General features: G+C 25.9%; 1 protein-coding gene across 1 annotated transcript; it reads right to left on the reverse strand.

Moving 5' to 3' along the window:
* Window positions 1–447: 447 nt before the first annotated feature.
* LOC129971477 (Y+L amino acid transporter 2-like) lies at window positions 448–15,909 on the reverse strand. Its single transcript, XM_056085283.1, has 11 exons — window positions 15,163–15,909; window positions 14,120–14,249; window positions 13,810–13,905; window positions 13,423–13,467; window positions 12,474–12,597; window positions 10,842–10,945; window positions 8,839–8,935; window positions 7,777–7,926; window positions 5,048–5,225; window positions 3,479–3,606; window positions 448–1,651 (listed from the first exon to the last, which is right to left on the reverse strand). The coding sequence occupies exons 1-10, from the start codon at window positions 15,653–15,655 to the stop codon at window positions 3,479–3,481; spliced, it is 1,545 nt and encodes a 514-aa protein (XP_055941258.1). The 5' UTR covers window positions 15,656–15,909; the 3' UTR covers window positions 448–1,651.
* Window positions 15,910–27,371: the final 11,462 nt, after the last annotated feature.

Below are 27,371 nucleotides of genomic sequence, written 5' to 3' on the forward strand. Positions count from 1 at the left end.
GCAGTGTTTATAACAATAAATGGGCTTTATTTTACAAAATTTTACCGAGGTTTATAAAAAAAAAATATCTTAACACTGAAATTTTTTCCTTATTTACAAAAATTTTGGGCTTCATTTTATTAAGAATGTATTACAACATTCTATAGAATAAAAGAGGTAGTTTATTTTAAGTCTTAACTAAAAAAAAACTAAGTTTATATTTACTGGCCAGCTGAAAAAATATATTAGTAGCATTCCAGAACAGGAAGTTACATGAAACAGAGATTAAATGTTATTATATATATATATATATATATATATATATATATATATATATATATATATATATATATATATATATATATATATATATATATATATATATATATATATAATTGACTTAAGTGTCCCCATCTTCAATAAAGGATGAAATGAAAAAAAATATTGTAGGATATATTAAATAAAAATGAAATCTTCATAGTTGATAATGACAAATGCAAGTAAGAATGAAAAGTCTTATGAGTTCAACAATTAACATAGTAATTAATAAAATAAATAAAAAAATGCTTAATAAGAATCCAATAAAATAAAATTTGTAATTAGGATTTAAGATAAATCAAGGAGTTGTTTTAATAAAAAAGGTGAAGGAGATAACATTATTTAAATAAAATTTTGCACAATTTTTACAGCAAAGGTTTTGGATGAAATATCCATTTAAATACTAAAAAAAGTCATATCCACAAAATTTATGCCACATTAGTATTTTCTTAATCTTAAAAACTTATTTTCTTTGTTTTTATAAATAAATTTAAGATTTAGAGGAAAAGTTTGAATAAATTTTTAATAACCTTTGCAGTAAAAGCTCTGACAGTCACTTTAATTTTCGAAGAAAAAATAATTGTACAATCAATGAAAAGCTTATTAAAAAAGCATATTTACACATATAAACAAAAAATAAAGTAAATTTAAAATTCACATTAAAAAAACTGGTTAGAAAAATAATTATTAAAATGTGGCCATTAATTTATTTTACATAAACAATTAGGAGTATTGAACGTCAGAAGAAAAGATAAATAACTAACTTGATAATTTAGTTTGAATTTTACTCAAGCAAACGATTTTAAAATGAAGCAAATTTAGGTTTTAGTTTTAAACAAACTTAAAGGACCTAAGCAGTCCTTCAAAGATCATAAATGAAATGGGACGATAAGAAAAAAATATTACTAAATACTTTGTATTTTCGACATTTAATAATCGGAAAATTAATTATAGTAAACTGAATTATAACTGATTAAAGATTTATAGAAACAACAATAAAATTTCTTTTGGTTTTGATAAAGTTCAAGTATGAAGAGACTGAGCACCAAGCAAAAATCACAGATAAGTAACTTCGATTCACTGTAGCCCAAAATAAAAGCTGAATTTATTTTTCAGCTAACAAATTTCACACACATGCAAAATACAAATTGAAGCTGTTACTTTTAACCCATATTTTCATGTTTCCTCAATTAATCTTTTTTTTCACAAAAACAATTTTTTCAAATAATAATCATACATTATGGTGCACTATGAGAGCTCCAAAAACAGTTGGAAAATAGTTTCCGAAATTTGCATAGACTTTGATAATTCAATATCCAAGGAAGCCCCTCCAAATATTCAAAATGGTTAATATCTAAAGGAAAAAGATGCATTAATATATCATCATTATTATTAATATTAATATATGCTGTGATACAAATATGTCTTTAACAAAGAAATTTTGATAAAGAATAAAATTTTTTAAAGAACTTCAAACCTGTTTTTTTCACAGTACGATTTATAAGAACTGAAAGGAAAACCTGAAAAAACACTGAATGCATAAAACTTGCCCAAATACAAATAGGACTACGGTTCTAATAAAGTTTATAATTTTTTTTTTTTTTGTAAATTTTAAAGATTTTTTTTTTTTTTTTGGCTAGTTGGAATTTTTGATTTTAAAATTGTAAATAATCCATCCTAGTTATATGCTTAGCAAGATATCTGACAAATCTTTGACATGCAACCAATTGGAAATTGATTAGGCAAATTTGCACATATATATTCTTATATTTATGCACATTTTTCTTCTATATAAAAATATATATTTCATAAGCTTTTGGATTTTATGTATTTAGACAACACATAATGAGTTTTATTTTAAATGCTTAGTAAATTATTAGTTTTTTCCCCCTTTCTTTCCTTTTTTTTTTTTGCTTAATCTTTTCAGTTCTTCCTTTCTTATCACCATAAACATAGCACTTTTCTCCATCAAATACATCAATGAATGTTATTTCACATATTAGCAATACAAGGTTTTATTTGTAGATGCCCAAATAAATTTGATATAAAATTTACTGTTGAAACAGAAGTGACAAAATTAGTAAATTGAAATTTAGACTCATTAAAAGAATCCCAGTCTAAAATAATTCAGTTTTTATTAATAAAGAAATGTTTGTGGAAATATAATTTATAGTCAAATGAAAAAATGTACATCACATAGTGGTGTGTATGTACTACATGTAATAACCATATCTAATACATTGCTATTATACATATTTTTTTGAAGGAGGGATAAGGACCCGTAAGGTTACAAATGAAAAACAGTTCAGAATGCTTTCACTCCCAATCCTGATTGCCAATGAAGGGCAGGATTTTAAAAATAAATAAGATAAATAATAAAAATGCAAAAAATAATAAGATTTTGCATTTTTAAATAATTTTCTTCTTTTTATCAGAATTCATTCTTTACTGCTGAATTCATGTTTTTACAAAGATTCACTTTATCTTTCAGATAGTACATTTTACATATTTGAATCTAGACTTCTACTGAAAAAACTCATATTTTGCAGTCTGAACAGCATTAAGCAACTCTCCACTTATTCTATATGTTTCAGAAAAGACAAACAAATTTCAAAAATTGACTCAGTTTTAGGCCCAAGAAAACAGATGAGCAGGTAGAAACAAGTGATTAAAAAAAGAGGGGAGAGGGGGGGACAAAAAAAATTGTGAATTTGTTGAAGAATTGCATCTTTGCAGAAATACATTGATTGACACAACTTTAAAATATAATATTTCATGACAAAGCATCATTCTAATTAAAAAATATATATAAATATTTCTGACAGTTGAGAAATCGCCAATTAAACAACAATCAAGTGAATATAGTAAGCAAATATTACAAAAATATAATTACTGAGCAATATGAATTTAGAAATTCCTCCTTCTGTTGCTACTTGAAAAACTTAATTAACAAACGAATTCAAACACATTTTTAAACCATCTGTTAAATTTATATGATTCAAAATATGTTAATTCTAAAAACAAATTATAGTAAAATATTGTTCAATATGCAGATTACAAATAAAAGACAATTACATTTGTTGCTCTTTCCTTGCTTGAAATAGGATTAATAAAGAGTACAATTTATACTGGGAAATAAAATTGCCAACAAGAATGGTATAAAGAAGGGAAATATAATTACTTATAATGATTTGTTTGCTTTTCCACTGTCATCACTAAAATAGTCAACATTAGTTATATCTTCAATAGATCCTTCAGCATCTGTTGGAGCACACAAAAGGAATTTTTGTGTGAAATCAGTACACCAATCTGGAATGTAAAAGGTTATGAGAAAATATTCTAAAAATGTACATCACTTATTTCTATATTATATAAATATATGAGTAGTAACATTGTTATAATTAAAAATCTATATCAGCCAGAATTTTAAAAGAATTAAAATAGAATTATAGCTTTAACTAATTATTTTTTTACACTCAAACATAACACAGGCTTAAAAAAAAAAAAAAAAAATTGTAGAATAATGAATTATATCAAGCATAAATATCAAAGTAAAATAATGTGATTTAATAAATTCATACAGAAAGTGCTTTGGGTACAAAAATATTGTAAAATTATTGCATAAAAGAAAATTAATTGATCTCAAGAATGACAAAGTTTGATTTTGAAAATGCTGAAACATGTCATGTCTAATCATTCTTCCATTTATTTAGCTGCTGAATTTATTAATAATATAAATTTCTAATAATAATAAACTCCACAATTTAATTTGTATTATTAAAATAAATAATAATTGAAAAAATGTTCTCATGAACTCTTTCATTGAACAACCCAGAAAATATTTCACAAATACAGTTATTACTTATTTCTTTAAAATAAACTAGACCTGCAATCCAGAAATAATCAATTTAATAGAACTACTGAACTGTCAGTCAGGTAGCCAATTATGTAGAATCGATATTCCTTCAACATGGAAGGAAAATATTAATGAAAAATTCCATAAATCCACAATAATTTTAAAAAATCATAAATGATCCCAATTTTTGTTAATTTAAATTGCAATATCATTGTAAGGGGCTTCAAGTAAAATCTTTCAATTTGATTTCTACAATAATATATACTTCTCAGTAATGGTCAGAATATTAAGATTTCATTAAATATAAATAATATATATTTGCGAGTATTGATAAGCAAACATTAAACTTAGATGTTTACTAATCATATCTTAATATTGTTTTAATAAATAATATTTTAAAATTGGTGATTCTTTTTTAATAGAATATTTGAAACAATGTTTATAGTTCAAGGTTAGTTATAATAAAATATTAACAGCCTTCACTGAAGGAGAATTATTTAAAATTTCATGGTAAATAAGAAATAAAAAAATTGAATGTTTTTAATAATTTAAGAAAAAAACATAATATGAAAAAAATCAAACCAATTAAAAAATTTTTTTTTATTTTTATACAATAATATGTTTTAAATGAGAAATATATTGAGGAGAAAATGTAAAAAAATGACTATTTTTAATTAAACTTTCAATTTCTTTTCCTTTTTTAAGGAACAACTAGTACTCAAGAAGTAATCATGAATCAAATTTAGCATATCTAAATCCAATGCAGTTTGCTTTTCTACAGCATCCTGAGTGATTTTTGAATCATTCATGTTGTATTAGATGTATTGCATTTAGAAGATAATTTCCCAGGCTATTAACCTGTCCATGTCAGAAAATACATTTAGACAAACATACCTGAGAATGCAACCATCCATCTAGGTTTATTCTTCCACATTACAAAAACAACATACACAGGTATACCAGATAATGTTATGGCCAGAGCAATTCCAGTTTCAAAGAAATCTTGGAAAAATGGAAGAATGACAAGTAGAATTCCAATGAGAAGAAAGCAAATTGGAAAAAATAGACTAACCTAAAAAAAAAAAAGTATTTAATTATAGATCATGACTATATATTAGATATTTAATAACTTTTGTAATACTAATTTTGAAAGCACTGAATTAGTATAACAAAATTAAATAAATAACAGCATTGTGAAATGCACTGTTAAAAATTGGATGCATTTTACAAGATTTCATTTATTTAAATTCCTTTTTTCTCCATAACTTAATGACTGATTTAATAAATTGTGTTTAAATGTAATAGATTTCCAAGTTATAATCATCACAAGAAAAGCACATATGTGCATGCTATTTACAATCTAACTTGCATGTAGGGATTGCAATACCGGACCAAAATTTCAATACCGGTATTCGGTATTTTATAAATCTTAATAATGGGGATACCGGTTTTAACAATTTTAGAAAAAGAAAGAAAACACAGGTGTTTCTTTGTTTTATTTGTCAGTTGTTTGTTTTATTTGCCAGAGAGTGTAAATATCACAAAAAATAATTTGTAACTTATAAATTATAACAGTATATAATCACAAAAAAGTAAAGGAACATCTTATTTATTTAAATCACAAAGAAGTGTAAATATCACTATTCAGTCTGTGGTACTATTACAAATTTTTGAAATGTGATCTTAAAAAAAACATAATGCATCAATTGTACTGTCATTAAGCATGAAAAGTAATTTTGTGTAAAAATTACCAGCTGTCGAAAACGCTCTTTCGGCATCTACGCTAGCTGGTGGTACTGTTAGCAATGTGCGATATATTTTTTTCAAGTATTTACCTCTAAATCCCTCATCTTCAAATAAATCGATTTATCGTCGGTTGGTTTTGGATATAGCTGATTTCTGTATTGTATTTTGGTTCGTTGAATTTTTTTTTATTTATCGCTAATTCTAATTTTTGTTCAAGAGACAATCCCTTTTCACTATCGACAGTAGTGACATCATAATCTTCGATAATTGAACCGAATTCTTCTGAATGTGGATAAGTTTGTGGGTAAAAAATTTTAAGAAAATTTACTTTAAACTTAATCAGATTTGAATTGGTTATTTTCTTTTCTTCTTTTTCATTTTTATAATCATTATAATTATGTAAATAACATAAGACATTTTCTATTTCGGTATGCCTTTCTTCTGTGCGATTTTTCAATGTAATATATAATTATTCAGATAGTGATGTGTGCTGATCTTTCAGTGACTGCAACATGAAATTTATTGTTGCATTAGCTATTAATAAATTAGAATCTATCGGACATAATGGCTCAATAGTCAGTTTTATTGGAAGTAGAGCTGATATAGTTCAGGATAGAAAATCGAATTCACTATCTGAAAAATTAATTTGCATATTTAAGTCGATTATTGCTTTTTGGATCGGATTTCTCAGTTTCAAAAATCGTTCCATCATTAGGAGTAAACTGTTCCAACGTGTTTTAGAATCTAATATTAACATATATTCTGTTTTATTTTCAGTTAGTATATATTTTAGTAATATATCCTTTTTTATAGGGGGACGTTTAAATATCTTAACAATTTTTCGAACTTTATAAATTATAGGAAGAAATTCTTGATAGGTTAATATTTCATCCTCATTAGCAATATCTTCTTCAATAATTACATTCTCATTATCTTCATTGTCAATATCACTCTCACACTTACTTTCTTCTAAGTTGGAATCAGAAGTTTCTATATCCACAGTATTTGGATTCTTCTGTCCTTTATTTTTTTGGTATAATACATCTATTACTCCTAATTGAATTCCATGTGCATAGTACAACTGCTGATTTGCACCAATCAACTTTCCAACTTTTTCCATAAATGTTGCTTAATCAGTCGTTATGGATACAATATCTTCTTTCAGGGATAATCCATGTTTTGCTAATTTAGATTTAAGCAATTAATTAAGCCATTAATTAGCTAATTAATTTGCCCGTTAGGGAGACATAAAAACAAAAATGTATACTATTTTGCTATGTTCGCGATCCCTGAACATATAGTGGAGAATTTTAAAAATTTCTAGTAAATACCGAAATTTAAACTTGTGAATACCGGTATTACAAAATTGTACAAATGGCTTAAAATACCGGTATTCGGTATCCCAGTATTGCAATCCCTACTCGCATGTTATCAAGCACAATGTTATGAAGACATTCATTTCTCACTTCCTCCTCTTCCTACAAGATGGACAATGCATTCAAGAACTTAAATGATGTTTTAAATTTTGATATGCAACACTTGAGTACAAATCAACAACTATTAAAAGAAAATTTAAGTCTAATTGATTCTTTTAGATCTAAACAGTTAAATGCCAATGTATATTATTAAAATGGAACATTTTTTTTATTACAAATTATGTAAAAATATTTAATTTTTATATTAAAGCAATTATAACAAACACAATTGCTTTAAATTTTACTAAAATCACAATTAGAAGAAATATAGAATATTTTATATCCAATTTATTTCATTGATACTTAAAAACTATTAAATACAGATAAAAGTTTCTGATAAATAATTATTCAATATATCAAGAATGAATATGAATATTCTAATAGGAAAAATTTTTCACTTACTTTAATTGGTCTATCCATTTTTGGAGCTCTTATTCGAAGATATAATAAAGCACTGATTGTCAATGTAATGAAAAGGGCTTCAATAAATGAAGTAAAATTAATCAGAACATATATACCTCCAACCCATAAATAAAAAATTGTCATTATTGCCTGAAAAAAATATTTCAAATAATTTTAAATATAAATTTTCAAATAATTAAAAAGAACATTAATTTTGACAAAAAAATTTATTATTTATTTTAATACACTTTTATTTCAGATATTTTTTTAAGAAAGTCTTGAGCGAGAGAAAGACAGAAATTGAAAATTTGAATACAAATACTGTAATGAGTACTAATAATATATATCAATAATGCATAATTTATATGAAAAAAAAATGAAAATAAATAATATAAATCAAGCAAAATTAAAATCTTACAATCTGAAAGCATAGTTATTAAAAGAGAGTGAGGGCCATTTCAGCTAAAAGCTAAGAACATTTATAATTTTCTTAAATAAAGATCAATTTCAGATTAATGGCAATTTATTTTTATTACAGCAAATGAAAATTCTTAATGTTTATCTTTTTCTGTTATCATCTATTGTTAAAATTAAGAGCCATAGAGCAAAAGATAAAGCCCAAGGTCAAGAGAAAAATGAAATTTGCTAAGAGTTTTTTAAAGTTTGCTAAGAAAAATGAATTTTGTGGTATTAAACCACAAAATTATGAATTTTAACACATAACAATAATAACAAATTTTAACATGAGTAAATTTAGGCACATAACTTAATGGAGTATACATGACTGGATATTCTGATATCTTTCTTATTTTAAAGAAAACTTATTTTAAAATACTATAAAATTAAAAACAAACAAACATTGTCCTATATTTTTTTTTGTATTGACTTTCAACTTTCTATTTTTGAGGTTCATTAAAAAAAATTGCCATTTATGTATGGACATGTTTTATAATTTCAAGACTAATTATTTTGCATGACACTGAAATTATGGTTTAGATAGAGATAAGATAACAGGAATTTGATTCCCAAAATATTCAGCATATTTTTAAAAATTAGACTTACCAAAAATATTAAACTTGGAGTAGGTGTAGAATGTTGAACATTTATCATAGAAACTATTCTTGGCAAGTGACCTTCGCGAGCACCAACAAAAAACAACCTATAATGGAAAAGTAATTTTCTAATTCAGTACTAAGGAAGGGGAGAGACATGTAAAGTAAAAGAAAAAGTAAATAAATAAAATAATAATGAAGCAGCTAATTAAGATTTAATAAAAAAATCTTATAAAATTTATTTAAAAGTTAATTAAAATGCAAATCTATATAGAAAAATAGATTGAAACATACATACATCCGTACATAGGCAAAAGCAAAAAATTTGATTATAATTATAAAACACTATTAGTTTCTCTATGCCAAATGACTACTTTAATATGCATCTGTCATTTTCTCCTTTTGGGTAAATATAATTTATTTATATATACTGTGAATTATTGACATTCAGCAGATAAAAGTTAATTAAAATAATTTCACGAAAATAAAATATTAAATTTGACATCCTTTATGATAAGACACATAAAACCTATTCATGAAAAATTTAGATTTCATATTATGCTGAATGAAATTAGAAGTATAGTAATTAAAATTTTTTTTTTGTAAATCTGTAGGTTCATGACCTGTTGATAGCAACAGATGTAGCTTATTTTTTATGATATTAAAGAAGATGAATTAGATATTCCCAATGATGATGTATCACATACTTTATATTGAGTATAGTGTTAATGTTAAGAGAAAATTCCATGTAATAATAGATGTTATCAGCTAAAACATAAAATGTGCTAGAATAAAGTTAGAATAAAAACCAATCCCCATTACAGCAAGTAATAACAGGTATAAAATATACTTGAACCCATTAACGTCATTAAAGCAAGCAATAAATTGTGCTTAGTTAAAGTTATATCTAAATAACATTAACTATAATACAGGCGTCAATATACATATAGGTAAAACTTGTTTTGAAGAAACAAGAGGTCTTTACTGATTTTTATTTTATGTAACTTAAAGGAAATCGTCCAATTTTAAGCTTTTGCCTGGATTTCTTTGTTCAAGCCATGCTGAGAGTAATGTAGCAAACTGAGCAGAAAAGAAGAAAGCAGAAAAAACAGTCTGTAAGAACATATTTGGATGCTGTGTATTAAATTACAAACAAAAACAGCACAAAAGAATTAACAAAGAAAAATTACAGGAAATTAATTAAAAGAATTACAGAAAGTACAAAAGAAAAGTACAAAGATGTACAAAAAAATTAGCTGACTCTATGTTTTGATTCAGAAGGAAAAGTAATTACTAGTACAATTTAGATGTTAAAGTTATAATAAAGGCAATAAAATACTAGGTTTAAAATAATATTTATTGCAATTCTAAGCGCTAATGATTTAATTGTATATTAGATTGTTTTAATATTTCTTTGTGCATTTATAAACAAGATTTTGAATGTTGTGTAATATAAATAATTTGTATAATTTTTCGTTTCACAGAATGATTAGTTCTATTACAGAGTGAATTAATCCAAAACATACAATTAACAATCCTTATGCTCTGAAATAGCTGGATATTTTATGAAATAGTTAAATTATATGCATTAATGATAACATATAAAAAGGTAAGAGAAAGAGAAAATATTTTTAAAAAATACATAATAAGTATTAATTATGAACAGAATAACATGCACTTAGGAACAAGAAAAACTTGAAGTAGAGAAAGACACATACCAGATTTAAAACTTTATTTGTTCAAATTCAGAAGATAAATCTGAAGTGAAAAAAAGAAAAGGAGAAGATGAGAAAAGTAGAAGAAATACATCTGTGTAATTGCATTAAGACATTTTTTCAACATGATCTAGAAATCCTATACACATTTAATAAAAATATATTTTTAATATTTACCTTTTTCGTTCTACTGAAAAATCAAATCTTTACATATATAATATGAAAAAAAGTTTTGTTCTTTCAATATAAACCAATTAAATTAAGATAACACATGAAGCAATTCTGTTCCAAAATATACCTTGATGAAGAAAATATGCCACCATTTAAGCCACCAAAAGTTGACAATGCTACACATAAAGGCATGATCCAAGACATGACACCCAGGACTTTATCACCAAAAGACTATAATTAAAAAAAAAAGGATACATTGAGCTACATTTTACAACAACTTTAAATTCTAAAAATGTAGTAATCATCATAAAATCCCAATTCAATTAAAGGATTAAGAATGGGGAAAAGTCAAGTTTAACTTCATATCTTTCATGTGCTAATATTCTACAATTCTCTGTTATATTTCACATGCTAATCAAAATCATGAAGCATTCCAATATCTTAAGTAAAGAACTGAAATGGAAGTAATTCACACAACAGATTTTATGAACTGTATTATTGTCTTAGAAGCACATTTTTCTATTTTTGTAAATTTTTATCTACCTACTTATACTATACATTACTTTCTCTGAATGCTTGAAATATAATTTTTAGTGTTTTAAATCAACCTTCTGATTATGTTTAAACCACAAGCTAGGACAAACTTAAACTAAAATACAGAAAATATAAATCTAACATATTACATTAGTAAAGGAAGATACATGTTTTGTTTTAGAGTACAATTCCCTATACTGACTGAAGGAATTTAATAAAAAAATTATACAGTTATTAGACTACAATTTTTCATTTTATCTGAAGTAAGAATTGTGTCAATTTCTATAAGTTAATTATACTGATGCTTTTGATTTTTTAAAATTAAGAAAGCAGACTTACGGGATGAACCGTGACAGTGATATATATTACTCTTAAAATATAAATACAGCAGACAAATTATTTGACATTTGCCAATAATGGTTTAATTTGAAAATAAGGGATAACTGACTTTATTGATACAAAGCCCTAAACATGTTGCTTCAAATTTCAACATAATGTTTTGCCATCTTCATGCTGAACAAGGAAACAATTAAGATATTAATTAAATAATAAATTCTAAAATCACTGAATGTAAATGGTTAAAAAAATTTCACATGTGAAGTGAAATCTATTATTATAAATGTACCATATTCTTACTGAAATTTTACAGTAAACTATTTGTGAAACTTCAGGAATAAGGCAAGTTGTTCACACTCTTAGCCTCTTCAAACCTGCTAGAAAAGGTTTTACAAATAAAAGTTCTAAATTCATTAAAGGAAATACAAAATGCATTCTTTGAAATAGTGATAAAGCACAAATAAAGGATATTGAGGCATAGTATTTGCTTTTCTTTTCATTCAAAACCGAAAACCAATAATAATAATAAAAAAAAAGAATGTAGAATAAAGGCTCCAAAATATTGTTCCGATAATACCTCTACAAAACTTGGGACATTCATGCTCTCTTACCTAATTTCTTGCATTGAAAATTAAGTAAAAGATACCTAGAAATCAGATTGAAACTCCTGGAAAAATATACATACTGTTGGGAAGAAAAAAAAAAAAAAAGAAAAAAAAATCTTCACACAAAAATTTAAAGTTAAGGGAAAAAAAATTGTTTCAGATTTTAGAGCTATTCAACCAAAACAGAAAGAATAGACAATGACAAAATTTGTGACTTTTTCTGGAAATAAAAAAAGATTAATACAAATCATTTTGAAAAATAATTGAAATGGTATAATACATACTCCAGCTGTAGCACTTGAAGAAAGTATTTCATCTTTTGTAAGGACAGAAAAGTAAGCTACATTGGTCATAAGATATATCAGAGACACTAGTGGAATGGAAATTATTATAGCTCGAGGTAAATCCCTAAAAATATGAAATTCTTTCAACACATTTTAATTTAATACTTGCATATCATTTTATACTTATATAATTATTTAAGATGTACTTGCAGAAGTTATATTTGCAATTTTATTTAAGAAATTTTTACTGGTATTTATGCATGTTTTTAGAAATAGTAATCATTTATATTTAAAACTAATCAATTATTTTAAAATTATCACTTAAAGAAATATATATATTGAAAAATGTAAAAACATGCAATATAAATATGCAATTTACATATCATTATTTTTCTTAGAACTCTTTGATTAATATATCACGTGGATTTATTTGAAGGTTATTTATCAAGTGAGCTCTTCTAACAGAATAAATGCAGTACTTCATAATTCAAAATAAAGGAAAAGAGGATATAAAGCATCTAAATACATTTGAAAGTAAATGTAAAAATATAATTTTCATTTCTCACAGAATGAAAATTATATTTTTATCTTCTTCAAAAGAGGGAGGGGAAGAAAAAAAAAGGCAAATATGACATCAGGGTAGAATATCTTATTTATTTAACCACTCAACATTCATTAATTTAAATAATTAAATTAAATAACAGATGATTAATCATAGGAAATATTCAGTGAAATCATTTTAAAAATTTAAATTAAACTACAAATATCAAATATGAATATACAAAATGCAAAACAGACAAGATTTGTAAAATATACAAGGAAAGTTTTATAAAAGTTTGAACTGTATTTTCTAACATTCTTTTAGCCATAAATTTTCTTATTTGGATTAAACAATTTCAAAAACTGTTAAATAGTAAATTCATATTCCAATTTTATAAAAGATTTCTACCTTACAGGATTCTTCATTTCTTCAGTAACAAAATTTAGTGCATTCCTAAAATAAGAAAGTCATTATTGGCATAACAGATAAAAGGGAGGAGAAAAAAATCTGATATGTAAATTCTTGAATAAACACATTTTAAATTTAAAAAAATTAATAAATACAATATAATTCAAAATTTTTAAACTGTAAACTTTTCATAATATAGTTACAGCATTATTATCAATAAATTATAAAACCAGCTAAACATACAAATTTTTAATTACAAGAATCACATGAAAAATATAATTAATTATGAATATATATATTTAATCAAAGTTTAATAAGTAATTACTTTTATGATACAAATATTAGACGATTTAAATCTCATTAAACAGCATATAAATATTTTATTACCAGCCAGAGAATGAAAACATTCCTGAATAAAATGCCAGAGCAATGTTGGAGAAATTCCACGATGTATCTTCTGTTACATTTTGTAGGTTTTCAGTACTGCCTGAAAAAAACATTCTAAATCAAGCAAATCTAACTAAAATTTTTAAAATGCTTTTAAGATGAAAAAAAAAAAAACTATTTAAAACCAAAGAAAGAAAAAATATTTATAAGGAAATAAATATAAATATTTTTTATAATTTAAATATTGTAAAATAAATTTTTTAATATGAAACTACTAAAAAAAGTTTCTTTGATGAAAAATAATATATACTTGCCAAAAATCAAATGATACATTCCAGCACCAATGATAATAAGAAGAGCTACAATTTTAGCAAAAGCAAAGCTATCTTGTATCCTTGTCACCCATTTCATACTATAGCAGTTAACAAATGTCAAGAACACTGAAAGATATGAAAAAATTAATATAGAAATTTTTAGATAGAAATATAGAAACTTTTTTCTTTATTTAATTCCAATAAAAATTGATGAAACAAACAAAACATTTCTAAATAAAAAAATATACTTGCATTTTTAAATCAGAAGATCATTAATATTAGAAAATTTTTTTAAACACATTTTAGAAAACTTAAGCAATAAAAATGGTACAATTTATGAAAAAAGTGTTTTATTAATGAAATAATCTTTACATTTTTGTAATTATAAGATGCTAGGATTTCATATTATTAGGAATATATATATATATATATATATATATATATATATATATATATATATATATATATATATATATATATATATATATATATATATATATATATATATATATGCATGAATTAACCATAGTTTTTCTACTAATTCCTCTCTAAAAACAAATAATAAATTATAATAAAAAAAATTCATAAAATTAAAAAAAAGCGGGGAGGAGGGATAGCATTTATTTATGCTCAATAGAATATAATGGATTATAGTGATATAGAGGGTATACATTTATATTCATAAACACTGAGCATTAGTGCAACTAAAGGCATGGGGGAAAAAAAGGCATACCTATATCAGAGGAAGAAATTTATAAAAACATACCATAAACATAAAAGATCTTCAGCAAACAATGAGTTTGTGAGATTTTATTTAATTTTTAAAGAGGATTATATTAACAATTTTTTTAAGCAGATCAAGTTAAAAAAATTTTAACACATGGACAAACTTACATCTTTCAATTTTTGCAATAGAATAATAATAATAAAGCTACAATCAAAACTTGTTAAAGATTTTCGAAATTTGTTGATAAAAAAATAAATTATATTAAAAAAGTGATATTAATTCAGAGTGAAAGTAAACGATTAAAATACTCACAAATAACGACCACTGCAAGCAGTTTGACAGCCATATGAGGGGCCTGACATGTGCCATAAAATGGTTGCAAGATGTATTCAGCAAATGTCAAAGCAATTATTGCATTTCCCGTAGGCATAATAATCAGTAAGGCAACCCATAAATACAAAAATGCTAGCAAAGGTCCAAAACTTTCATTGAGATAAGCAAATTCGCCTCCAGATTTTGGTATAGCTGCACCTAATTCTGCATAACAGCAAGCACCGAATGTCGATAACAAACCACAAAGCATCCATACCACAAGGGACATCAGAACTGAACCCGCATTTAAAAGCACCCCTTTGGGTGAGACAAAAATTCCAGATCCTATAATGACACCAACAATAACACCTATACCATCAATTACACCTAATTCTTTTTTAAGTTGCACAGCTTCAGGAATAGCAGAATATTCAGCTGTATTCACTGAACTTGAAGATGGTGACTTTTTGTCGCTGTTAATTTTAGAAGTCATTTTAGAGAGACTGAATTTTGCAATAAATAATGAAGCAAATGATTATTGAAATATGTAGCAGCTACAATATGAGCAAACACGTGTGCCGCTCTCCCAAACAAAATAACAGCGGAAACTCAGAAATGAGTGAAAAACTGATCACAGCTGCGGTTCCGGTTTGAAATCAACAAGATTTGGCACAAGGATTTACATCCAATCAGATATCGAGAAAATTTGTAAATAGTTCGGAGAAACGCCGCAAAAGCATCTTGCGCAGCCTTATCTTCATTTAGGTTGTGCAAGATTTATTGGGTTTTTGTTTTGTTCCTCTGTTTCGTTTCATTCATGACTTTTCATTTCCCTAACTATTCAATATGACGCTACAAATTAAGAAAATGATGAGTAGAAACTTAGGAAATGAAAAGTTTATACGAAATCTTAGTATAATTATCATTATTGAAATTAAATTATTGTTTTTTAAATAAATTTATTTACTTTCGCTTTCTTTATTTTTCGATTGTTTCTGCCTTCGTTTTTATTTAAAAAAGTAACCCGTTGCATTAATAAAAATTCAGTAAAGGTTTTTCTTTAAAATTCAGAAAAGTTTATTAGTTTTGAAATATATATTGATCATTATTATTATTTTGCAAATTCATAAAAAGAAATATTGTCACTGATAAAAATATAGAAATTTGAATTCATGATACAGCTTTTTTTTTCGACGTTACATCACTGTCAAAAATACAGATATATATACTTATACATTGTATAAATTTTTCCCTCTTCTCGACAAAGTACCCCCCCCCCCTTTTTTTTTGCTTCAGCACTTTTATATACCTCTGTTTTCTGCTGTAAGGTTTCTTCTTAAGAATGCCATTTTCGTACGTTCATGCTTTGACTTAATTTTTCGTTTGAATTCCATTATACACTTGAGAATTGATATTTCATCATGAGTTGATATCCATGGACATTATCGCGAAGATTTCATAAAAATGCTGGTAGTATTTTGTACTAATTTTAGAGTTAACAGCTAACATTTTTACTCAAACCCAAGCACAAGCAGATACAATCTTCTTTTTCCTAATCCTAACAGCAGTGCCATGATATCTCCCTGATACTGTCCAGCTTCATAAATTGAAGAGCATCGGGAAGATATCGTACAATATCTTGTGCTAATAGAATACGTTCCCTAAAATACCTGCATTCCTGATCATGACATATAGTTACATGCTTTAATTTTTTTTATCACCGCAGTATAATAACTCCGAGCTTGATCGGAATTTTATACTGATGTATATCCAACAACAAAGAAAACTGATATGTTGAGTTTCTTTAGTTCTTGATTTGAATTAAATATCTCTTTGAGCATCAGTGCCAATTCAGATTTTCTTTCCCCTGAATACTGGAAAAAAAAAATACCCTTGGTGAAAATTTTGCCAAACTTAGCTAAAGGGTAATTAAAATTGGTCACAGATGCCACATTTGAATTGAGTTTTAAAATCTTTAATAACTTTGAGGTTGCAATAACATATTTGAAACAAAAGATATCATCTCAGACTGGTACAAATTAAGGTAGTTTGACGGATTGGCACAATTTAGTAGTTGTATTTGAGTATGCTTGTTTTTTTTTTTTTTTTTTTTTTAAATGGATAACGAACGACAACTGATAATTGGATTTGGATGAATTTTCATTTGAAGTTTCGAGATAACTTCTAGATTAATCTTCAATTTATAAATTTTAAGATTTTTTTTTATGTATGACATTATATTTTGCATAGCGCATTCGCGCTTATTCTATGGAATTTTAATTTTATTTCTGAAAGTTTTAACAGCTGTTTCTCACATTTGGGCTGCATGCGTTAAAACAGAATGAGATTCTTTCTCGTATAGCAGATATTTCGTTCTAAATTTGCTTTCTTATAGATAGCTCTTAATGAAAAGGAGATAATCTTCCAAAGAAAAGAACGATTTATATTAACTTTATTTGATACAATCCTGTTGAATTTGTGCTACAGCGTTTTATAATGGACGATTTTGCTTTGTGCTGGGATAGTAATTTCATACATGAAAAATAATAATAATAATAATGAAAAATCCGTTTTGGCATTATCCTTCACTATGAACTGAGCTCGATGTTTAAAAAAATATTTTATTCTATCAATTTCAATATACTTTGTTGAAAAAATCCGATAAAATCTGAATTCACATCCAGCTACGTACTCATCTTCCTGAATTGAATAAACAGTGATTATCATTTTCATTACCCTATTCTGTTAATCATACTGCTAATATAAATTTATTTTTAAATACTTAGGTTACTAAAGGCAATTTCACAAAATAAATATACATTCTCATTAAAAAATCAACGATATAAATAGTGAAAGAAGAAAAAAGGGTCCCTTTCAAATTTCTTTATTAAAGTTTTACCTCTATTCATAGATGTCCTTCTATTTTTCTTTTTCTTTCTCACAGTCTTTTATCTCTAAATTTTTGAAAAGTTAGACAGAACGTTTTGACAAATTTATTTTCCCTCAAAAGCAACAATTAAAGAAAATTTTACTAGAATCTATGGTTCATAATTTTATTCAACGATTCTGTGCAGTGGTTATTTGATAAATTTGCTACCAAAGACTTAAGGAAAGACTTATTAAGATTTTTAATAAAAGAGCTAAAAAAGATATCTGTCTCATATTCAAAAGAGATTCAAATCCCTCTTAAGACCCGAAAATAATAGTAGTTGATTATTTTAAACTTCTAAGAAGATAATTATTATTTGCCGGCAAAGAGGCTGCTTTCGTTTGAAATTTCTTTGCTTTATTAACAACGAAAAGAAATTTAATTTTTTTAAAGATGTTAATTAACAAGTGGAAAACAGTTTTTAGAATTGTAAATGTTGTTATTCACTCATATAATTTTTAACTATAGAAATTTAAATTCAATATTTTTTTTAAGTTTCTGGCATGGGAATACAATTATTCTGATATATATATATACATTTTAAAGAAATCAAGTTAGAACTAAATCATTCAGACAAAATATTCCTAAAAATAAGAATTATAAACTTTTTTACCATTGTATTTAATTTATAGACTAATATCAATGTAATTGAATATAGCATTATTTATTAGGTTGATTATAATTAGAATTTTTTATGTAAATATAAAACGCTTTTACATCTTGAGACAAAAATTGATTTATTTATTAAAAAGTGCCAATATTTTTTTCTTTTAATACATTTTATGGATGGATTTTCTTATCTAAATTATTTTACGGACTTATTTTCTCATTTCGTTTAAAATGGGCACTCAAAATGTCAATAAATTAATTAGACTTCTTACACGATGCATTGTCACTATAGATATTGAAATTTTTAGCATTTTATTTGAAAATTTCATCAGCAGTTAAAATCTTTTTTTCTTTCTTTTTCATGCAGGGAGTATGTAGGAAAAAAGTAATGTAACCGTTAAAAATCTCGACCTTGGGATTATGTTCAATCTGCATACTTCATAATCTACCTATTCCGAAAAACACGTTTTGAATATCTGTTTATTCATTTCTTTTAATAAGGTGACTCAAAAATGCTATTAGCCATGTAATGGACAAATTAGATTGTAGCCATCGATATAAAGATGCTTAAAAACATATCAGTCTGATTTTATTTTAACTTTGAAGGAAAAAAATAATAATCAAAACAATCTTAATTTGTCATTTTGAAAAGCTACTCGTCATCAGGGCAATCTTAATTTAATAATTTAACTATTTTATATAAAGAATATGATTTATTAGAGAATATCGATAAAATCAAAATTATTGGTGAATCTACCGAAAAATGCATAAATTACAATAAATTATTTTATATATAACTACAAAAATATTAAATAAGATGCAGAGTATTACTATTGTTATAGTAATTTATATTATCTAAGTATATAAAATTTATTTACTTAAATATATTTTCTTATAATAAATTAAAAAAAGTATTTTTATACCAAATAAATAAATAATTTAAAAACAAAAAGAATACAAGGAATTCATACATGTTTTGTTACATTAATTTAAATATTAAGTATATCATTGTATTAAATAAATACATAGAATAGAATCCTTTTTCCAAATGTAACTGTTAAATTAATCATGTATGTATTCGAGGGGAAGGAGTGGAAAGATCTCGCCAAACTGCTTTTGAAAAGGCTCCTATTTTCTGAATTGTAAGATAATTGACTTCTTTTGGTCCTTACTTATTTTGTTTGTTAGATATCTTGATTTGTTGTTGCCTCTGAAATTAAAAAATGGGAAGTCAAATTACTCTAGTCAGGACTTTCAAATTTGCTAATGCCTTTAACTAAGTCTGCCTTATAATCAACTGGAATGATTAAAGCAGTATAAGATCTTTATACAAAAATTGATTTATATCAAATCTTGGACAATATCCGTCAATCCGTTCTTTCATGAACATCAATTAAAAATGTTAACTCAAAAATGCAGCAGACTAGATTCATGAACAAATGTTATGCAATTTTTAAACGGAAATATATTCATCATTGTGGAATTTTAGATACGATAGATGGTGATACTAGTACAAAATTCACACTCGATTTTCTTCACCATTTCCCAATAAGCACAAAACGCGCCATATTGGGAAATATCTCAGAAAGATGGGGGGAGGGCGGGGACATGAATTTTTATTGTTATGGATTGAAGATGCCTTGAAAATGCCAGATTTCATGGGAGTCGGTCCTTGCAACTGTAGCGGTTTGTTATGAGCGAGGATAGAACCTGGGACCGTGTGGTTCGCAGTACAGTAACATAACCATTATACCAAAACAACTGTTCGGATAGAAGAGCTGTTAACTGGCTTATATGCTGCTATTCACTATTCACCACATAACTTTGGATGTTTTTATAAAACAAGTTATAGGAAATGCTAAATTGGATATTTATTACTTATTTCTTTTTTCAAAGTACATCTGTATTGGCTGAATATTTTGCGATTTCTGCTTTCTCATATACGAAATATAGGGGAAATTTTATAACTGGCAAACAATTCGAATTCGAGATTTTAATGAATTCCGCGTTTCAAACTTCCCCCAAACACATTTTTGAAATTATTTCTGTCTATGTGTCAACACGAAAAAATCAGAAATACTTTGTACTAGATGTATGAAATTTGGTATATGGATTTAAAACTAAATTTGTAGATTTCTATTAAAGTTGGAACGAAGTCCATTCAGAGGAAGTCAATCTGTTTTATTGTTCGAGTACAAATGAACTTGATGACTACAAAACATTTAGAGACAAATAAATAAAATTCGGCACATAGGTTTAATATCTAAAAAATAAATTACAATTTTTAGCTTCTTTTATCAGGTTGCTTAACTAATAGCTTCATTCTGATTCATTTTGATGAAATATGAGGCTAAACTTTTTTTCGAGTTCGAATTGATAATGCTGTTAGTTTTACTTTCTAGTATTTGGGAAAAGTATTCAAAGTACTATCAGCTAAACGGATGAAATTTAGTATGTCGGCTTTACACCAAATATTTAGGTTTCTGTCAAATTTTGAACGAAATCAATTCAAGAAACTTTGTCTGTCTGCCGTGCAAATTGACAGTAATTGCACAAAAGTAGGCTCGTGATGAACATCAGTCACAATAAGATTTAATTAAAAAACACATCATTATTCCTGGCGCACCAGCTGGTAGGCAAAAGTGGCTGGTACTATATGTAAGAAGATGAATGGAGTCTATTCAGTTATTTAATTTTTTAAAAAAAACTGGTGGCAGTATGATTAAAGACACATAGCATAGGGATAAAGTGCAAGGATTCAGATAATTATATTACAACATTTTATGCAGAAAACGTTCTTGGCAAAAAAAAAAAAAAAAAAAAAAAAAAAGGTTTCTAACAATGATAATTTTCTTTTACTTAAAGCATCCAGCTTTGTCGTGCTTGGCTTCTAAATATCGCGTAATAATAAAGCTCCAAGGAAAGATTATTTTGAACATAACTCAAGTATGAACTAAGTTACGAGTAAGAATTTCTCACAGATTTAAATTTTATTTCAAAGCTGAATACAAATGAGCATATTTATTTATAAGCCTATAATAACAATATTTCTTCTATTTTCATTTTTTAAAAATCTACAATATTAAGAAACCAGTTTGCAGGTTTATTTCAGGTTTCTCTAAAATCATATTTAACTTACCACCTCGTTTCGACAGTATAGAGCTGCTTATTAATCGAGTCTGAAATAACGAAATTTATTTTATCTGCAGATAAACAACTGGACATGGGAATATTTTTCTATCGACTTCCTCTTATACTTAAACATTACAATACATTTTATATTGAGCATATTATATTCAGTGAAGTGAAGATAATTAAGTAAGTATTTTAGTTTTCTACTCGATAACCGACTATTTCCAGAAAATTAAGCAGATTTATGATTTGAATTTAAATAATGTATCTAAATTTCATTAATTTCGCTTATTTTGTATCGCGGTTATAATGTTCATATACATACGGCAAGACTAAAAACATACAATCTATTCTTTGGCCCTAAATGAAATATAGATCAACAATGTGGGTGTAAATATCATTTGTTTAAATTCAGATGTCTAACTTGTTACGCTTTTAAATTATTGAATTCACAAAAACACGAATACTCAGATTGACAGACAGACAATCTATTGAATTCAAAATGATACAGATGTCATTTATCTAGCTAGTTACGTTTTTTAGTTTCGTATTATTATGCATAAGGTCGACCAGAGCTCAGGCCTTCATTCAAAATTTGGCAGACACTACAATTTTGTGTAAACATCCCTAACCAAATTTCATGCTTCTAGCTTCGAGTTAAGAGATAGACAGACTCCCCTATCTTCCTCTTTTTGTCTCCAGAAAATTTTAGCTATTAACGACCGAAATTTTTTTTATGTTGTAATAAATCATCATATTTGATTATAAAAAAAACTACAGCAATAATAAATAAATGAAATTAAAATTAAATTTTTTTTCCTGCCCCCATATTGGACCTTTTATTTTCTATAATGTAAATGCTATGTCTCCGTAGTTTAAAATGTAGAAAATCATAAAAATCTCGAAATAATTTTTTTTAAAGATAACATTTTTTTTCTTCATAAATTTCGTATTAGAAGAGGTGAAAAGGATTGTACTAAGATTTTATCCGCTTGCAATCAGAATGACTCTACGATTTTGTTTATTTTCACAAGTTAATATTAGAATTCATGAGAGGTTCCTACTTTCTTTTTACAACAAAGGCAATGACTGCAGTTGACAGAAAACAGATGTGGCTGAATCTTCTCAAGTCATTTTCTCAAAAAATTAACAAAGCAAAACGTACCTTCTTTTGGGAAGAATACTAATGACTCTATAATTAAATGTTACTGACGTCAAGCTCTTCCTTTTTATGAGCTCGGCCAAAAAAAGAAAGCAAAAATTAAATATTCGAACCATTAGTGCGAAACATCATAGTATGCTAATGTTTTAGAGTTGATACATCTACGCTTATAATATTTTTTTAAAAATTTACTCTTATTACAGTAATGATAATGCACATATAAAAATGTATTTTATATAACCACGGAGTGGGTGCGTATAATTTATTAAGATGTACGTACATACTTGAAGATTTTTTTTAAAATTTTAACTTTAAAAATCCAGTTTTTTTTCAGTAGGTCATTATTATATGTTTAAACTCATTTCAGAGAGAAAAAAACCATATTACACTAATTATTAATTAATTAAATAATATTTAATGAGCTAATTAGCACATTTTTTGAAACATGATATCTTAAATTCTAATTTGTACAGACACACAATTCTAGTTGGAAATGATGCCTAATATGAGTCTTCATGTTGTCTGCTTCAATCAAATTATAAAAATATATAGTTTTTTTTAACAATTTTTTCATCAACGATAAATAGAAAAAGCGAGATTTTTTCTGTCATTTTAACTTTTAAATAGCTATTAAAAATTTATTTCTATAAATATAACTTTGATTGAGGCAAAAGACATCCGCTATTTCATACAGATTGTTTTGATATATAAATAATTGTATTTGGTTCATTTCTTGTTGAGTTATGATTGTTTGAAAAACAACATAGTGGGAAAATGCCATTCTTCATAAAATGAGTTAAAAAAAAACCGTAACTAGAGTTTTTAATGAAAGCACCTCAAGAAAAATAATTATAACTCGAAAAATATTTCGAATATTGACAACATCTTGGTATCGTTTGAAAGCTAAAGGATCAGAGAACATTATTAAGCAATAAAAAAAATATTCGATATTTTGAACGAATTTCGAAGTTTCAAGTGTGTACGTACACCTTAAGACAATAAAAAGAATTATCGTAAAAAATAGCTAAAAATATTAAAATTAGAGGAAAAAATGATAAAAGGCTTCGTCAATAAATATAGCTGCAGCAAGCAAGCAAACATTTTCACATAATTAGTTTTAGCTTGAGTGGCATCACCCTTGTTGTTATTCTACAACTACTCCTTTGATTTGTAACGTCTACATATAGTGAAGAAAATAAATATATATTATACTAACGTCTCTCAATAAATATTCTCTGAAATTATTAAGGAAATACGCTAAAATTTTGATTAATTTTTATTTGTAATTTTAATTTAAATTTTGAAAAACCTTTTCCTCATGAACTTTTACAAGAAATAATTATCTACCGCATTTGGTAATTCTGAGTTAATGATTTTGCACAAATTTCATCATTACCCATCGCGCAGTTTGTCGATAGATTCTAATCTGTAAACATTAGCATATTAAAAAAAAATTTAAAAAAAATGTGACAGTGGCCTTGAAGTCTATATTTGATAGAGAAAGAAAACACTGTGCGCGAACGATAAACTTCAGCGAAATACATTCCAAAATATTAGATTCTCTTGAAAATGTTTTTAACATTCGGTTCGCGTTTATATTTTTAAATATAAACATTTTAATGCTCTTAATCGTCTGCAGGAGTTTCTATACAAAATTTATCTGGATATTTGATTTTTTTTGTATTTGATTATTTTCGGGATGAAATTTTTTTGTAAAAGGTATTAAAATATTCATGTTTTTTAATTTTTTCACATTAAGTATATTTAAAAGACGCTTATGAAACAAAAGAATATAAATTAAAACCTAAAGGTATTTTAAAAATTTGAAGAAATGTGATAAATTTTTTTTGTTAATGAAAGGTATAAAAGCAGAAACCTTCTAATTTAGAAATTTAGCATATGATTACTTCAAAATCATTTTATTTATTTTCTAAATCTACAAGTTTGTTGCATTTCTTGGAATTTTTACAGTAATTCGAATGGCAAACAACACAATATTTTCATTTTTTTTCACATTATAAAGAATGAAAACAACCGTAAAACTTATGTAAAACCTTATTCTGTTACTAAATCACTAAAAATGTTGAGAAATTATTATACTAAATTTCAACAAAAAATATGTTTTGTGTTTTCATCCATGAAATTCTTCACAAGAAAATTTTACCCAAATTTGAAATTTCAGAAAATGGCATTTAAAGAAATAAAAAACTATTAAACATAAAAAATTAAAAACAAAGAAAAAGTATTAAAAACATATTATAAAAATTTTAAGATCGATGAAAATGATTTTTAAAATAAGATTTAAACAGATTTATAAATGAAAACATTCAGGGATTAAGAAAATTGGATGGAGGAAAAATCGCCAAAGTTAAGTTTTCTGTATAATACTTAACCTATAAAATAAATAAATGATATTCTTGTAGAAGAAACATCGAGGCGTGATAATGGTTTAGGCTTAATTCATCTATCTTTATTTTATTTTTAAAGCAAATTAATTTCTGTGTACTTTTTAATTCGAATTAATGACTGCAATTTTGCCGGAGCACTAACAGTAAGATTTTTCATGCACTATTGACAAATTCATCCAAGTGAGTTGCATATACGACTAAGTATGTCAAGTGGCGTTTCAGAGCATTTCCTTTCAGCTGATGCTTTTAATTCATTAAATGTTAGCCTTGAGTTACAAACATTGCTTTATACATCTCATCTAAAAGAAAGCTACTCGGATAAACTTTCTAATCTAAAAGGATTTTTTTAAGGAGCTATTCGAACCTCTAATCTGAAACATCGTAATATAATGATGCTTTTGTTTGGATTTGTCTAATTTTATTTATTTTAAAAATTTATTCTTAATTACATAGTAACTATATCGTTCATACAAAAAAATGCATTTAATATTGTCGTCATAGTAACTAAAGCAATGAAAAGTATTGCTGTAAAATATATTTAAATAATTAAATTATACTTATAAAAATATACTTAAATACTTAAATAATTATAATTAAAAATAATTAAAATCAGAGTAAAATTTTTACGGAATTAAAATGGGCATAATTGAAAACTTATTTTTTGATTTTTAAATTTGTGAAAAGTAATTTTTTGAATTTTAAAGTTTCGTGAAATGGTTTTTGTGCAATAATATGCTCTGAAATTATTGAAGAAAAAAATTAATATTTTGAATTATCTTTATTTAATTTTTTTACAGTTTCAAATAATTCTATCTTAGTGAACATATGCTACTGAAAAAGTAACTAAATGAGAAATCTGGTTGCTCTAAGTTAATTGAAGGGCAAACATACATTACTGTTTGAATATATCTTTACGAATCTGTGAAACCATTTCCTTGCAATGTTAGTCTTATAGTTGGAAAGAGGCATTGGCAGAGATTCTTAATGGATAATTCGATGACCTAATCCGTGATATAAAACTTGTTATCATTTGGCGACAAAAATGTAGGTTCTGGAAAATGCAAGAGCTATGGTTTTATCTCTAATACGAACAGAGATTTAAAGACTCTTCTGGAAAATTCCATGTGACATCACGTCCTTCCGCACAATCTATATAAACTTGTCAGTTTTATTAATCTCTCACTGGAGATAAATTCGCATGTGGCTAAAGAATGCGGTTGCTGAACACTATTACTATTATTTAACTATCAGTTTGCTACCTGCTTTGTATTGTTAATGTCTACAAACGGTATTCTTTGTTCACATCTTTATTTTCATGATCTGTGTTCCTCAATTTTTGAAATATTTGCGAAATAAAGCGTCATTTTCATTATCCAGCTGTTTGGTTAACTTTTTAATAATAACTTTTCAAAGTGAATTCTATTATGACAGTAAAATTATTGCTACAACTGTAAAAAAAAGACGCGAAATTTTTTAAAAATATTTTTAAAATTAAAAAAATTATGCCATTTCTTACAGAACAAGTGAAGAATATTAGATGACGATTGGTTACAACAAGTTTCATTCAGTTAAAAATCTACAGAACATTTAGATATCTCATGATTACAGGCATTTAAAACTTCCCATCATGGTAAAGGGCAAGTCATGGAGTTCACAGTCAATGATTCTTCTTCCTGATGCCAAATTATTGTTCAAAATATCATTCCCGATATTTCCACAACTCTCTGATTCTCCTGACTTCTATCTATATGATTTTTCTTCGAAAGAAAAATTTGCTTAAAAGGCAACAATTGTCAAGTTTTCAAAATATGCAGTGATAAAGGCTCCGGAAAATATAGCAAAAGGAAACTTACAAAATTCATTTACATTTTCTTAAGTAAGATGGTAAAAATGCTTATTTACAGAGGGTGTTATTTCAAAGGAAATGCGAACTGAGCAGCTTTATCTACACTCAGACTTACATAATAAA

Source organism: Argiope bruennichi, chromosome 6 (genome assembly GCF_947563725.1).
Source record: "Argiope bruennichi chromosome 6, qqArgBrue1.1, whole genome shotgun sequence".
Lineage (NCBI taxonomy): Eukaryota > Metazoa > Arthropoda > Arachnida > Araneae > Araneidae > Argiope > Argiope bruennichi.

Bases quoted from the DNA above. Each gene is read 5' to 3' on its own strand.
- LOC129971477 (XM_056085283.1), bottom strand. From the start codon at position 15,655: ATGACTTCTAAAATTAACAGCGACAAAAAGTCACCATCTTCAAGTTCA. The intron at 13,468-13,809 runs GTAATAAAATAT...TTCTTATTTTAG, and splicing joins ATGTTTTCATTCTCTGGCTG to GAATGCACTAAATTTTGTTA. The intron at 7,927-8,838 runs GTAAGTCTAATT...TATTTTTTTCAG, and splicing joins CTCCAAGTTTAATATTTTTG to GCAATAATGACAATTTTTTA.